This window comes from Apis dorsata, unplaced genomic scaffold, assembly GCF_000469605.1.
Source record: "Apis dorsata unplaced genomic scaffold, Apis dorsata 1.3 scaffold_32, whole genome shotgun sequence".
Taxonomy (NCBI): Eukaryota; Metazoa; Arthropoda; class Insecta; order Hymenoptera; family Apidae; genus Apis; species Apis dorsata.
The window spans coordinates 891,266-903,528 of NW_006263334.1; the positions used below are offsets into that span (position 1 = coordinate 891,266).

The 12,263-nt window shown below is 21.3% G+C and overlaps 3 protein-coding genes across 8 annotated transcripts in view; 1 reads left to right on the forward strand and 2 right to left on the reverse strand.

Annotated features, from left to right (window-relative positions):
• LOC102679439 (tudor domain-containing protein 15) overlaps positions 1-6,732 on the reverse strand; it is a 13,245-nt gene extending 6,513 nt beyond the window's left edge. For 2 of the 3 annotated variants that reach the window (XM_031511788.1, XM_031511777.1), the window contains exons 1-9: positions 6,584-6,732; positions 5,403-6,080; positions 4,019-5,029; positions 3,524-3,940; positions 2,431-2,909; positions 2,235-2,308; positions 1,196-2,101; positions 686-1,106; positions 359-546 (exon numbers count right to left, since the gene is read on the reverse strand). In XM_031511788.1, the coding sequence (XP_031367648.1) occupies positions 359-546; positions 686-1,106; positions 1,196-2,101; positions 2,235-2,308; positions 2,431-2,909; positions 3,524-3,940; positions 4,019-5,029; positions 5,403-6,010 (4,104 nt within the window). In that variant the 5' untranslated portion in view covers positions 6,011-6,080; positions 6,584-6,732. Of the gene's footprint in view, positions 1-358; positions 547-685; positions 1,107-1,195; positions 2,102-2,234; positions 2,309-2,430; positions 2,910-3,523; positions 3,941-4,018; positions 5,030-5,402; positions 6,081-6,369; positions 6,520-6,583 lie in introns of those variants that run through there. The other variant, XM_031511781.1, reaches the window with a different exon arrangement.
• A 519-nt stretch (positions 6,733-7,251) lies between these two features.
• On the forward strand, positions 7,252-9,272 carry LOC102675849 (2-methoxy-6-polyprenyl-1,4-benzoquinol methylase, mitochondrial). Its single transcript, XM_006608259.2, has 5 exons — positions 7,252-7,676; positions 8,083-8,495; positions 8,680-8,768; positions 8,874-8,997; positions 9,082-9,272. The coding sequence occupies exons 1-5, from the start codon at positions 7,517-7,519 to the stop codon at positions 9,169-9,171; spliced, it is 876 nt and encodes a 291-aa protein (XP_006608322.1). The 5' UTR covers positions 7,252-7,516; the 3' UTR covers positions 9,172-9,272.
• A 579-nt stretch (positions 9,273-9,851) lies between these two features.
• Positions 9,852-12,263, reverse strand: part of LOC102675626 (recQ-mediated genome instability protein 1) — an 8,214-nt gene continuing 5,802 nt past the window's right edge. For 2 of the 4 annotated variants that reach the window (XM_031511794.1, XM_031511802.1), the window contains 7 exons: positions 11,811-11,954; positions 11,540-11,746; positions 11,262-11,419; positions 10,811-11,126; positions 10,444-10,707; positions 10,059-10,334; positions 9,852-9,976 (listed from right to left, as the gene is read on the reverse strand). In XM_031511794.1, coding sequence (XP_031367654.1) covers positions 9,875-9,976; positions 10,059-10,334; positions 10,444-10,707; positions 10,811-11,126; positions 11,262-11,419; positions 11,540-11,746; positions 11,811-11,954 — 1,467 coding nt within the window. In that variant the 3' untranslated portion in view covers positions 9,852-9,874. The remainder of the gene's footprint in view (positions 9,977-10,058; positions 10,335-10,443; positions 10,708-10,810; positions 11,127-11,261; positions 11,420-11,539; positions 11,747-11,810; positions 11,955-12,263) is intronic. The other 2 variants (XM_031511797.1, XM_031511807.1) reach the window with 1 other exon arrangement.

Here is a 12,263-nt window from a genome sequence, read left to right on the forward strand (position 1 = left end):
TTTTAAAATTTATATAATATTTATTTTTAATAATATGATCATGTTATAATATATAATTTTTTATATTTATAAATTTTTTAAATTTCTAATCAAGAAATTTATTTCTATTTAATATAAAATATACTTTGTTTGAAAATATTGTTTATAAAATGAATATTTAAGGATTTTAACATTACATAAATTCAATTTTTTAAACAATTTTTATGTTTAAATAACTTTCATGCATTAAATATTAAATTAAATATCTTTATATTATATTATATTGCAAATATAATTATGAATAATATAATTACATCTCTATTAAATAATTATTATTAAATATAGTAATATAGGGTAGTAAGGTGTGTGCAAAACATACCTTAGGATTTTTGTCAGCCATATAAGTGTTAATTATTTTTTCACATTCAGTAGCTGAAGGAATTTGAATATAGAATTTTGATGCATTTTCAACACTTGAAACATTTACTTTAAGTGTTTGACCATTTAAAAGATTTATATCCATTCTTTCTATATCACATGAAATTGTTGATTTTAAAGAATTTTTATCTAAAAGAAAAATTACGATATATACATAAATATATAGTAAATAAAAAATATGAATAAATAAATAAAAAAATAATAAATAAATATTTTTTAATAATATAGATATATATAATAAAAATTATATATAATAAAATTATCTTACCTTCAGCAGTAATATGTGATTTAGTTTTTGAATTAAAAGATGCAAGATTTTGTTCAACTAACATATTACCTACATCAGTTTCCTCATTAATTAATGATATTGAATATTTATTATTTTTTATATCATGAAAAATACACTTATATTTATCAGCATTAAAACAATTATCAATTGCTTTTGTATTAATTTTAGACCAACTAATACCATCTAATGGAGCAATATTTAATAAGGAACACTGAACAGCTTGTTTAGGAAGATACATTAAGTTTTTTTCTACTGGATAAATTTTCCGAGGATTAACTACAGCATTGTTTCCAAAATCTATATATTGAATCAAATGACCATTTAATTTGTTTAATTCAATGATTTCTGCACGGTAAAGAGCTCCATCATCAGAGAATCTTGCTATTATAGGAGATCCAACCTAAAAATAATTATAAAAATCTATTTACAACATATTTGATGCATACAAATTTATTTATTTAATTATTTATTTATTTATCAAGTTATAACCTGTAATGTATGCGAAACTGGTTCTCTCCCAACATATATTTTCTGAATTTGATTCATCATAATTCTAAATTGATTTTCTTTATCAAGTATTTGACAATAAAAATTATTGGGATTCGTAAACCATGTAATAATCACATCTTTTTTAGTTTGAGGTGTATATAAAACTGTATTCCATACAGCATCCAAAGATACATAATCAGGTTCATTAAATTGTCTTATATTAGAAATAAATATTTTATTGGATATTTTGTCTTCTTTTGTTTTTGATGGCAAATCTATATTTTCACAAAATTCTTGGTTTATAAAAGTATTTGTTGAACAATTATCAATATTTTCTTCCAATAAGATATTGTATATGCCATTTTCTTCATTTATAAATTCTGCTTTTAATGTTTTACCTATAACTGCGTCTTCAAAATTTTTTATTTTGTCTTTGTCAAGATTATCCTTTACACCAAATAATTTACAATGTACAGCTTGTATTGGAAGTTTTAAAAACTCTTTTTGAATAGATTTAATTTTATCAAATTTAACTGTTTCTGTATTACCATAATCTATGAATTGTACAATTGCATTGTTTTTTATAGTGGATTTGATCACAGCTCTATACCATTTCAAATCTTCTGAGTATTGAGCAATACAATATGTTCCATTTAATATATCGGATTCTTTCATTAACTCCCCTCCAATTTCATATATTGATGCAATATTATCCATTACAGAATCTAAGGCGACATAATCAGAATGTAATTGTACAAAAAAATCAGAAAGATTATTTATAAAAACTACTTCACAAATTCTTGTAGCTCCAATAATTATTCTGGGACATGGAATATAAAATTCATTTTTATTTCGCATAGGACTATATTTTCGTCCTTCTTCATCAGATGCAAAACTATCATTTAACTAAAATAAAAAATAATTTATTATTTAATTTGACATTAAAAATTAAACTTTCTTAAGGTATATCAATATTAATGCTTTTAAATATGTGTATGAAACATGAATAAAATATATGAAATATATTAATATATTTTACTTTGTTTTGTGTTAATCTATATCCTTGTCCTTTTCTTTCTTTAAATCGATCTCTATTTCCATGATAAGAATCACCTATTAATAATTAACATATCTTTAAAATATATAAAAAATAAAGATATAAATATAAATAATATATTTTTTATTAATTAAATTCAATTTTTATTCAATTTTAAATATTTTATTAAAAAACTTACTATTCGTTTTACTTTTAAAACTTCCATCATTATTTCTATCATTAAATTTATTATTTTGCAGTTTTCCAGAAATATTTTCACGTCTAGAATAACTACCACGAGTATTACTACTTCTTCCACGTCTACTACTACCTCTGGATGATGTATCAGAATCTTTATCACTCCAACTTTTATCAGAAGAATTTTTAGGTGTATATCCTGAAGTTTTATTTCTACCACCTCTAGTATTCTTTCCATTTTTAAATGAATCATTATGTTCATGTCTATTGTTCCATTTATCTTTTGTATTCCTGTTATTAGAAAAGTCATCTCTATTGAATCTTTCATTTCGTACATCATTACGATGAAAACTACTTTTTTCATTTTTATTTTCTTGTATTTTTTCTTCATTTGATTCATCTTTCCAAGTTTTAAACTTATTCTTTTCTTGATGCCATGAATCTGATTGATTCCTTTTATGCCATTTATTTGTATCCTCACTATAACATAAATTAAAAAAAAAATTAATAATAAAAATTAAAGTAAATAAATTAATATTTTTCATACAAATTTAAAAAAAATATCAATTACTATTAATTTTTTTACATAAAATTAAATCAATATAACATATATAATATAAATACAATAATTAATATAATTATTTAATATTGTTAACAAAACTTTTTAATAAATAAATATTTCAAATATTTCTTGTATTTTGAAAATTTTATATAATAATAGAAAATAACAAAATACTTAATAAAATAAATTGATTTTTAAAATTTAATACATTGAATATAAAAACTTTATAAATAATATTTTTTGGAAAATAAATAATTAGATTTAAAAAAATAATTTATTAAGCTTATTAAAAGTTACCAAACTATATTCATTTATTTTAAAATAACTATTTTAATATTAAAAATTTGAATAGATTTTCAAACCAAATTTTATTAAACCAAAAATTTCATTTGTAATTTTTATACAAGATCTGTGATAAGCAAATTATTAAGTTACTTGAAATATTTTATAAAATTAAATAATTTTTATATATATTGGAATATATATTATATTCTAATTGAATTATTATAATTAAATCAAAATAATTAGATACCTTTGATCAATTTTTGAGGTCATTTTAGTAGAATGTTGACTTTCTGCATCTTGATAATTTAGTTCATTTATTATTTTTTCTTGATTTTTAATTATATCTAGCATTTGAGATTTAATATTATCATTTTGTTCCACTCCATACAAATCTACTATAATGCCATCTAAATTCACATCTATAACTCTTAAACGTAAACGTTTTTCTAAAATTAATAACTCAAATTGATTATGAATTTCTTGGGTACATGGTAAAAGTTCCCAGCCATTTAAAGTACATTTTATAGCTTGAGCTGGCAATTTTTTTATTAAATCATCGCGAATTAAACGCAGAGATGTTAAACTTACAATTTCTTCATTACCATAATCAATATATAAAACTTTTATATTATCTCCATTTATACCTAGAATTTGTGCTCTATACCTAATAATAATAAAAGTAATAACGTAAAATAATTTAAATTAATATATATTAATTTAATTATATATACAATTAACTAACCATTGATTATCATATAAAGCAGCACAAGGAAGACCAATTTTTAATTGTGTTAGGCTCAAAGTAGGTGCAGTCTTACAAAAATCTGCTAAATTATTCATTGTTAATTCTAAAGATGTAATATAATCCTCCACTTGTACAAAAAATTTTCTAAAAGATTCCACAAATGAAACAAGTACAATTTCTACAACACCTTTTGATAACTTTTTTGGTTTTTGATATGCAAAAGATGAACTGATGGATGTCACTATAACTGGTGTTGGAAATGCTTGTCTTAAAATATCTTTTATATTTTTTCCATCATCATATAAATCACCATATTGTACTAAAGGTGGTCCTTCTGGTGGTCGAACATGCAATACAAGTAGTTTTCCTGATACTATTTGTTTAAAATATTCTTTCATTTTATCAGTAACATTTAATTCATGTACACCACTTAATGTAAATCGAATTGAAAGTACTCTTGGATTAATAAAATGAGGTGGTAACTGGAAAATATCTGTGTATGGTAACACTTCTGTATGACCAAAATCAACATAATAAAGTTTACACTTATTTTCCATAACAGACATTACAACAGCTCTACATAAAACTTTATCTTGTGTATAACGACCTAAACATACTGATCCAGGCAAAGGAGGTTCTTGTAATGGTTCTATAGGATGACTATTAATTTCTCTCATTAGCATACTTAATATTTGAGAAGTACTTTGAAGTTGTACAGAAAACTTATGTGGACCATCTTCTACAAATGAAACATATACATCATGTTTTGATGGAACATCCAAAACGCGAGATTTAAATACAAGAGCTTCTTGAATGGAAGTTTGCATCATATGTTTTTGTTGAACTGCACAACACAAAGGAACATTTCTTTGAAATCCATGTATTTCATTTCCATCATGTAATGGATCCATATTTTGCATTGATGGCATTGTAGTACAATTATTACTAATAAGACGTTTATTTGGTGGTTGATAAATTGGTACTTGAGATTGTTGTATACATTTTGACCTATAGAAATATAAAAATTAATAAAAATAATTTTTATAATTTTTATAAAAAATAAAATATTTATATATTTTGGATTTAATTAAAAAAATTTATTAGATAAAATTTTTGTTTATTTATTTAATATATTATTATGAAAATTTTTAATAATATTTTCAATAAAATAATTTAATAATTTATGAAATTTATTAATCCTTTTGCATTTATGTATCTAATGAACTTATAAAATTATGAAATATAAAATTATAAATAATATAAAATAAAAGAAAGTAAAGATTGTAAATTATAAATATAAAAAAAATATATTATTGGAATTAAACAAATTTTATAATGAATAATATAATGAATAAAATATCTATGAATATAAAATAAATACCTAAACATTTCTTGCAATGTTGCTCTCATTGCCATATGTTTATTGATTAATAATTCACTGAAATCTTCATTATTATACCAAAGTTTAATAAAACGATGATTATTGACCACAGTATGAATCAAGATTTTATATTCATTATACCATAGGGTCTTTTTAATTGACTCGATTATATTATTTTCCCAAATACCATTTATAGGTAATACATGCATTAATGTAAAATCAAATGCCACAGGTGGAAAAGATTGCAGAGATTCAGAACCAGGTATACTTTCAAGTAAATGTATTTCTTGAGGTGGTAACACTTCAATATTACCATAGTCTATGAATTGCAGAACTACCATGCTATCAGCACGTATATTAATAACTTTTGCTCGATAATATCCTTCATTTTGGAATCTAGCACAACATAGAGCATTGATGCGTAAATTGGCTGATTGAGATCCAACACAACCTTGACTTCTAGCAAATTGTTCAACTAAGGGTAAGATCATACGCTCTACACATGTTGCAGAATTTTTATCAACTTGACCCCAGATTTTAAGAAATGAATTCTCTGCTTCAACATGGGTCACAAAAATAACCAACTCAGTACTTTGTTGTATGCTCATCGCGTTATATAATATATATCTTTTTTATAGAATATTAAATTTTATTTGACTACATAGATGAATTTGTAATCTGAAATACCAAGTTTTTTTTAAATATCACGAAAGTATTTTTATTCAATCCTAACCGTTAACTAAAACTGGGCCACCTTAACTTCGACTTAACAAATAATGCGACCGGAAGATCATATGATTACGATTCTTTCTATTCTTATATATTTGTTCTAGTTACATTATTTTTTATCTATATTATTTTAATAAATGTCAATATAAACAAATATCTTTTATTTTTACCGTATTGCATTAAAAGATATCACATAACTATCTTATATTTTATTAACAAAAATTATTTGATCACTTATTTATTTCAACATAATGTAATGTATATATAATAAAAATTTTCATAACATTTTTTTTTGGCTAATAAATATTACTGTTTGTTCTATTTAATATTAAATGTGCACACTACATGTATCACTTGAATTATATATCCAAAACTAAAATTCTTTATATGATACTGCGTATAAAAAAGATGTATGTATCTATGTCAACATTAGAACTAAAAGTAATACAAACCTTAAGAATGAAATATGTCTTCTAATTCGTTTCGTTAGAATTTAAATTAACAATTTTTTCATAAAATTTCTTTTTTATAAATAATCAGAATCTGGCGGTTGACCGGCTTTTCATCACTCACATGAAAGTACCTTTGATCATAGCTTTAAATGGCGCGGAAATTTAATTTATACATCGAAAAAAAAGATTTTATTTAATATGTTTAATGTTATTCAAAGAAAATATAAATGAATTTTAATTTAAAAAAAAATAGTTAAAAAATAGTTTTTTAAATAAATGAATAAAATATATATACATAAAATATATATATTTTTTATTAATTTATAATTATTAAATTTTATTATTCTATTTAAATTTTATTTATACAGATGTACAATAATCATTTAATGCGATTATTATAATTAATTCCTAAATATTATTTCATTTTTAAAATAAATATTAAATTGTTTTAGCATTGTATAATATAACGTATAATATAACGTATAATATAACATATATTATTTTTTTCATAAATAATTTGTAAAATTAAAATGAACTAATATATAATACAATATATATAATATATATATATAACAATTTTTTATCTTATGAATTCTAATATTGTTATAACAATACGTTACATTATACATATTACTTATATAGAGCGGGAATTCAGGAGTTGACAGCTAGATTTCATTGGTTGTTCCTTGAATCTAATATGTGTATTTCGTTGTCACATTTACAAACAGCATCATATAAATTATATGTCTATGAATTAGCAAGCAGAATATCTTTCTTGTTAAGATCGTCTTGACAACAATCAATTTTTGAACTATATTTATATAATAATTATAAATTTAAAATAACCTTAAAAAAATTCACTGATAATTTCACAAATAATTTAATTTTTTATGACTGATATTGCTATTGTTATTATTGTTAATATATTTTGAAATGATTGAAAAACAAAGGTTTCTTTTAAATTTAATAGAAAATAAAAGAATGATATTTTTATTTAAGAAGTATTACTCAGATATTGCTGAAACTAATAATAATGAGAAAGTAACTCATTTTGGATTCAAAACCATTAAGGAAAGCGATAAAGTGAAAGAAGGTGTTTTACAATTTATTTAATTATCTAGTTATATTTTTATGTTTTTCCTTTGTATGTACTATAAATAATAAAATATTTTCTAAAAGGAAATATAATTTTTGCTTTAAAATAACATATTTCTTTAATAAAAAAAACATTACACTAAATATGAGTTTGAAATGTAATGTAAATAATTTGTAATGTAAAGTGCATAAAGAATTAAAATATAATAAATTGTTTTTTTAATATTCTTTAATATAATTTTCATTTCAATTGAAATATTATTATTAATAAATATTATTTTTTATTTTTTTTTTAATTTTTAGTGTAATAATTAATAATTTGATATTAATAATTAATAACTTTTTAGTAATAATTATGACAGAGTTCTTTGGTTTTTATTATTTTTAATAAATTAATTTTTTAGTATATACAGTCTTTGAAAAAGTAGCAAATTCCTATGATCAAATGAATGATGCCATGAGTTTTGGAATTCATCGTATTTGGAAAGATATATTCATTCAAAGACTTGGACCAACTCATGGCAGTAAATTATTAGATTCAGCTGGTGGTACAGGAGATATTACATTTCGATATTTAAATTATTTAAAAAATACTTTTAATCATCAAAATTTAAAAAGTTCTGTAACAGTTTGTGATATAAATGAAAATATGTTAAAAGTTGGTAAAGATAGAATAAAAAAATTAGGATGGATTAATCAAAATAATGTTGATATTGATTGGCAACAAAGCGATGCAGAAAATCTTCCTTTTAAAAATGATTCATATACTGCTTATACAATAGCTTTTGGAATTAGAAATGTAACACATATTGACAAGGTAAATTAAATTAACATATATTAGATTTTAATAATAATAATATTTTAATAATATTAAATTAATTTTTAAATAAAGATAAATGTACTTATATTTAATATTTATGGTCTTATTATAAGAAAATTAATAAAATAAAATTCTTACAAAAATTAACTTTTTTAAAAAAGAAAAATAATATTGCTTGTAGGTACTTTCTGAAGCATACAGAGTACTTATTCCAGGTGGTCGTTTCATGTGTTTGGAGTTTAGTCATGTAGATAATAATTTTTTAAAATGGTAATTATTTAATATAAAATAAAAATTACATAAAAAACCATGTATATATGTATATATATATATGGATGATTAGAATACATATTTATTACAAAATAAAATTTGTAGGGTTTATGATCAATATTCATTTCAAATTATACCAGTCTTGGGCACACTCATAGCAGGAGAATGGCAACCCTATCAATATCTTGTTGAGAGTATTAGAAAATTCCCGAAACAAGAAGATTTTAAAGTAAATAATAAAATATAAATATAGAAATATTTATGTGTATATTATTAAAAAAATATTTAATATTTAAATATTAAATCATTTTAGGAAATGATAGAAGAAGCAGGATTCAGAAATGTAACATACGAAAATTTGACATGTGGAATAGTAGCTATTCATTCAGGTTTTAAATTATAATTTATATTATATTTTGTTTAAATATAATTAAATACATTATAAATTACTTATATTTTTTATTATATCAAAATATTTAATAAAAATTAATGAAATAATCTACTGAATATTACAGTTTATCTATTTGTAATTTTTAAGTAAAAAATTGGATAATCTTTTGTCTATTATTTTTTTTTGTTCTTGAGTTAAATCCATAATTTCAATTACTATTGGCTTTTTATTTATATTTAACTCTAGTTTCAAAAGTGCATCCAATGTTTTTATTTTTTGTTCTGCATTACGAAAACTCTGAAACATTTATATTTTTTTTTATTACTTATTTTTGAATTACTTATTTTGATATGAAATTAAATTATTAACTCTTTGCTCTCCAACGGTGACTCTCGGTCACCACTTGAGTTAATGCCGTAACTCTCGGTAACTAGCGGTGACTCTCCGACATTATTGAGATTGTTGCGGCAACTTAAATAACGATAATATTTATTTATGTTTGATTTTTTTGGAATATCGCTTCATAAATAGATTCTAAGCTCTTTACGTATAATCTTATGAGATGTAATCTTATCTTATGGTAATCTAATACGCGAGTCTGAGTCTGGAGTTGCTGGTTCGATTGAGCAAAATAAGTCTGGAGTGCAAAGGGTTAAAAATTATAAATATTTAAAAATTTTTAGAAAATTATAAAATTTTGTATAAAAATACGGATTTAAAATACCATTCTAAGTTCATGTTCAATTTCTGGATTTTTTTTCAATTTTTTCTTCAATGAAAATTCTTTTACACTAAAACCTAATAAATTTTCTAAAAGCTGAAATCATAGAATGAAATTTATTTATTATGAATTTATTCATAAATTAAAAATTTATTTTAAATAAATTATAACTGTGAACCTTATTTGAGAAAGAAACTTCTATTGTTCCAGTTCCATCTGCTATTGTAGCTTCCAAAATCCATAATGAGTCTTTTTTTGATAATTTTCCAAGAACTTCAACATGACCTCGAATGATTTTAAAGATATTATTTGTTATTATTTCATTATTTACATCATGAATGAATTCACAAATTTTCTCTTCTTTTGGAACAGTTACCACTTTTATAAATTCTGTAATATGTCTATCCATTTTACTTTTTTTCAATGTTATTGTTTCAGAAGAAGATGTTGACGCCTAAGAAATTATATAATTAAATATATTTTGAATAAAATTTTTAAAAAGATACTAATTTTTATTTTTTAGCAAAATAAATAAATAAATTTAAATTAATTCAATAACTTACACTTATCTCTTTATTAATTAACAAACACTGTTGTTTTTCTTGAACTCTTGAATCAGAAACATTTTTTTTAGTAATTAAGGATGTAGGATATAAATGTGAAGAATCATTTTTTATGGTATTTCTGCAAATATCATACTTTACGTCTTTATTTTTTTCTTCTTCATTTATTATAATAAGATCATCATCTTCTTCATTTGGCAAAGCTTTAAAGGGTGTTATGATATTTTGTTCTACTTGTGTTTCTATAAATTGTTTTTCATCAATCTGCAATAAAATATTTTTAAAAATTAATTAAATCTCAAAATATAATCTATATATTAATTAAAACTTAATTAAATATCTTCATAAAATAAAATATGAAAATAACCATTTCTAAAAAACAATCATCATCATCTATGATTTTTTCATTTTCATGATTTTGAACATTTTTAATTTCTGTATTAATATTTTCAATTTTTGTTTTAATTGGACTTTTATCATATATCTTAGTTTCATTTTTACTATGTGATTCTATCACTATTTCTTCATTTTTATTATGTGAATTTGTATTTTTTGAGATATTTTCAAAATTTATTTGAAAATCTTCTTCAAAAAAATTATCATCTATTTGTGATTCTTCTTTTTGAATATTATTTGATTTTATTTCATTATCATTATAAGGATCAGGATTTTCTGGTAGATTTCTGCAAATGATAAATATATATATTAAATTATTATTATTATAATTTTGTTTCAAGTAATTTGACAATTTACTTTTGTTTTGGTTTTTTTATTACTTCTTCTAAAATTCAATTCATAGCAATTTAAATTAAACTCACAGAGCTCTAGCTAAAATATTTTCCAAAGCATTAGGTATCAATAAATTATCAACTTCACCACCAATTCCTTTAAGCTTTCCTTCTTCTAATAACAATACACCTCTACGACATATTATAGGACCTATTATCATAAGTTTATATCCTGGTAATAACATATCCTTGATAGAAAGAATATATCAATATCAGTATTTAATTTTAGTATAATTAATTATATATAATTATATATTTAATTATTTTTTTAAAATATTTCATAATTTATATAATTTTCATTAACATACATTTAATTGAGGTATTGGATTATATTCAATTCCAATTATATTTTGTAATCCATCTGTTAATTTTAATTGCATCATTCTTTTTTTATGAGTTTTTGTCATCTTTTTCATCATTTCTTCTTCAGCTGGATCTACTTCTGAGAAATTAACATTTCTAATTTCTTTTAATTGTTTATATTTTGCTTTTGTGATATTATACATTTGTTCTACCTGAATAATAATAATAACAATAAAAAAAATGTTTAAATAATCATTTTGAATATAATATTTATACCTGAAGGATATAATTTCCAGATAATATAATAAATTTTTTTTCTGAAAGCTTAGGAGGTAAACTTCCATTGTCATTATTAATTTCACGTAAATCACTAAGTTGCCATTGTCCTCTTACAAATTGTAATATTTCTTCCATACTTGACTGAAAATAAAATTTGATTGTAATAAAATAAAAAAAAATAATTTGAATTTTATATTTCTAAAATTAAAATTAATATTTACATTTTTATGTTGATTCATATAAAATTCTATACAATCTCTCAACCATTCATCATTCATTAAATAACATTCTAATTTTAATCTATTTTTTATTTGTCTGAATATGTTTTCATTCATTTCATGTACTTTTATATTATTTCTATGTGAAATTTATATTAAAATGATATTTTCTTTTTTCAATTTTGTAAAATATTTAATATATAAATAAATATTTATGAAATATATTTTTCTT

What these genes read in the sequence shown, in the direction of transcription:
- LOC102675849 (XM_006608259.2), top strand. Translation starts at nt 7,517, where the DNA reads ATGATTGAAAAACAAAGGTTTCTTTTAAATTTAATAGAAAATAAAAGA. An exon ending in ATGTAACACATATTGACAAG is followed by an intron (nt 8,496 to 8,679) that starts GTAAATTAAATT and finishes TATTGCTTGTAG; the next exon opens with GTACTTTCTGAAGCATACAG. An exon ending in CGAAACAAGAAGATTTTAAA is followed by an intron (nt 8,998 to 9,081) that starts GTAAATAATAAA and finishes AAATCATTTTAG; the next exon opens with GAAATGATAGAAGAAGCAGG.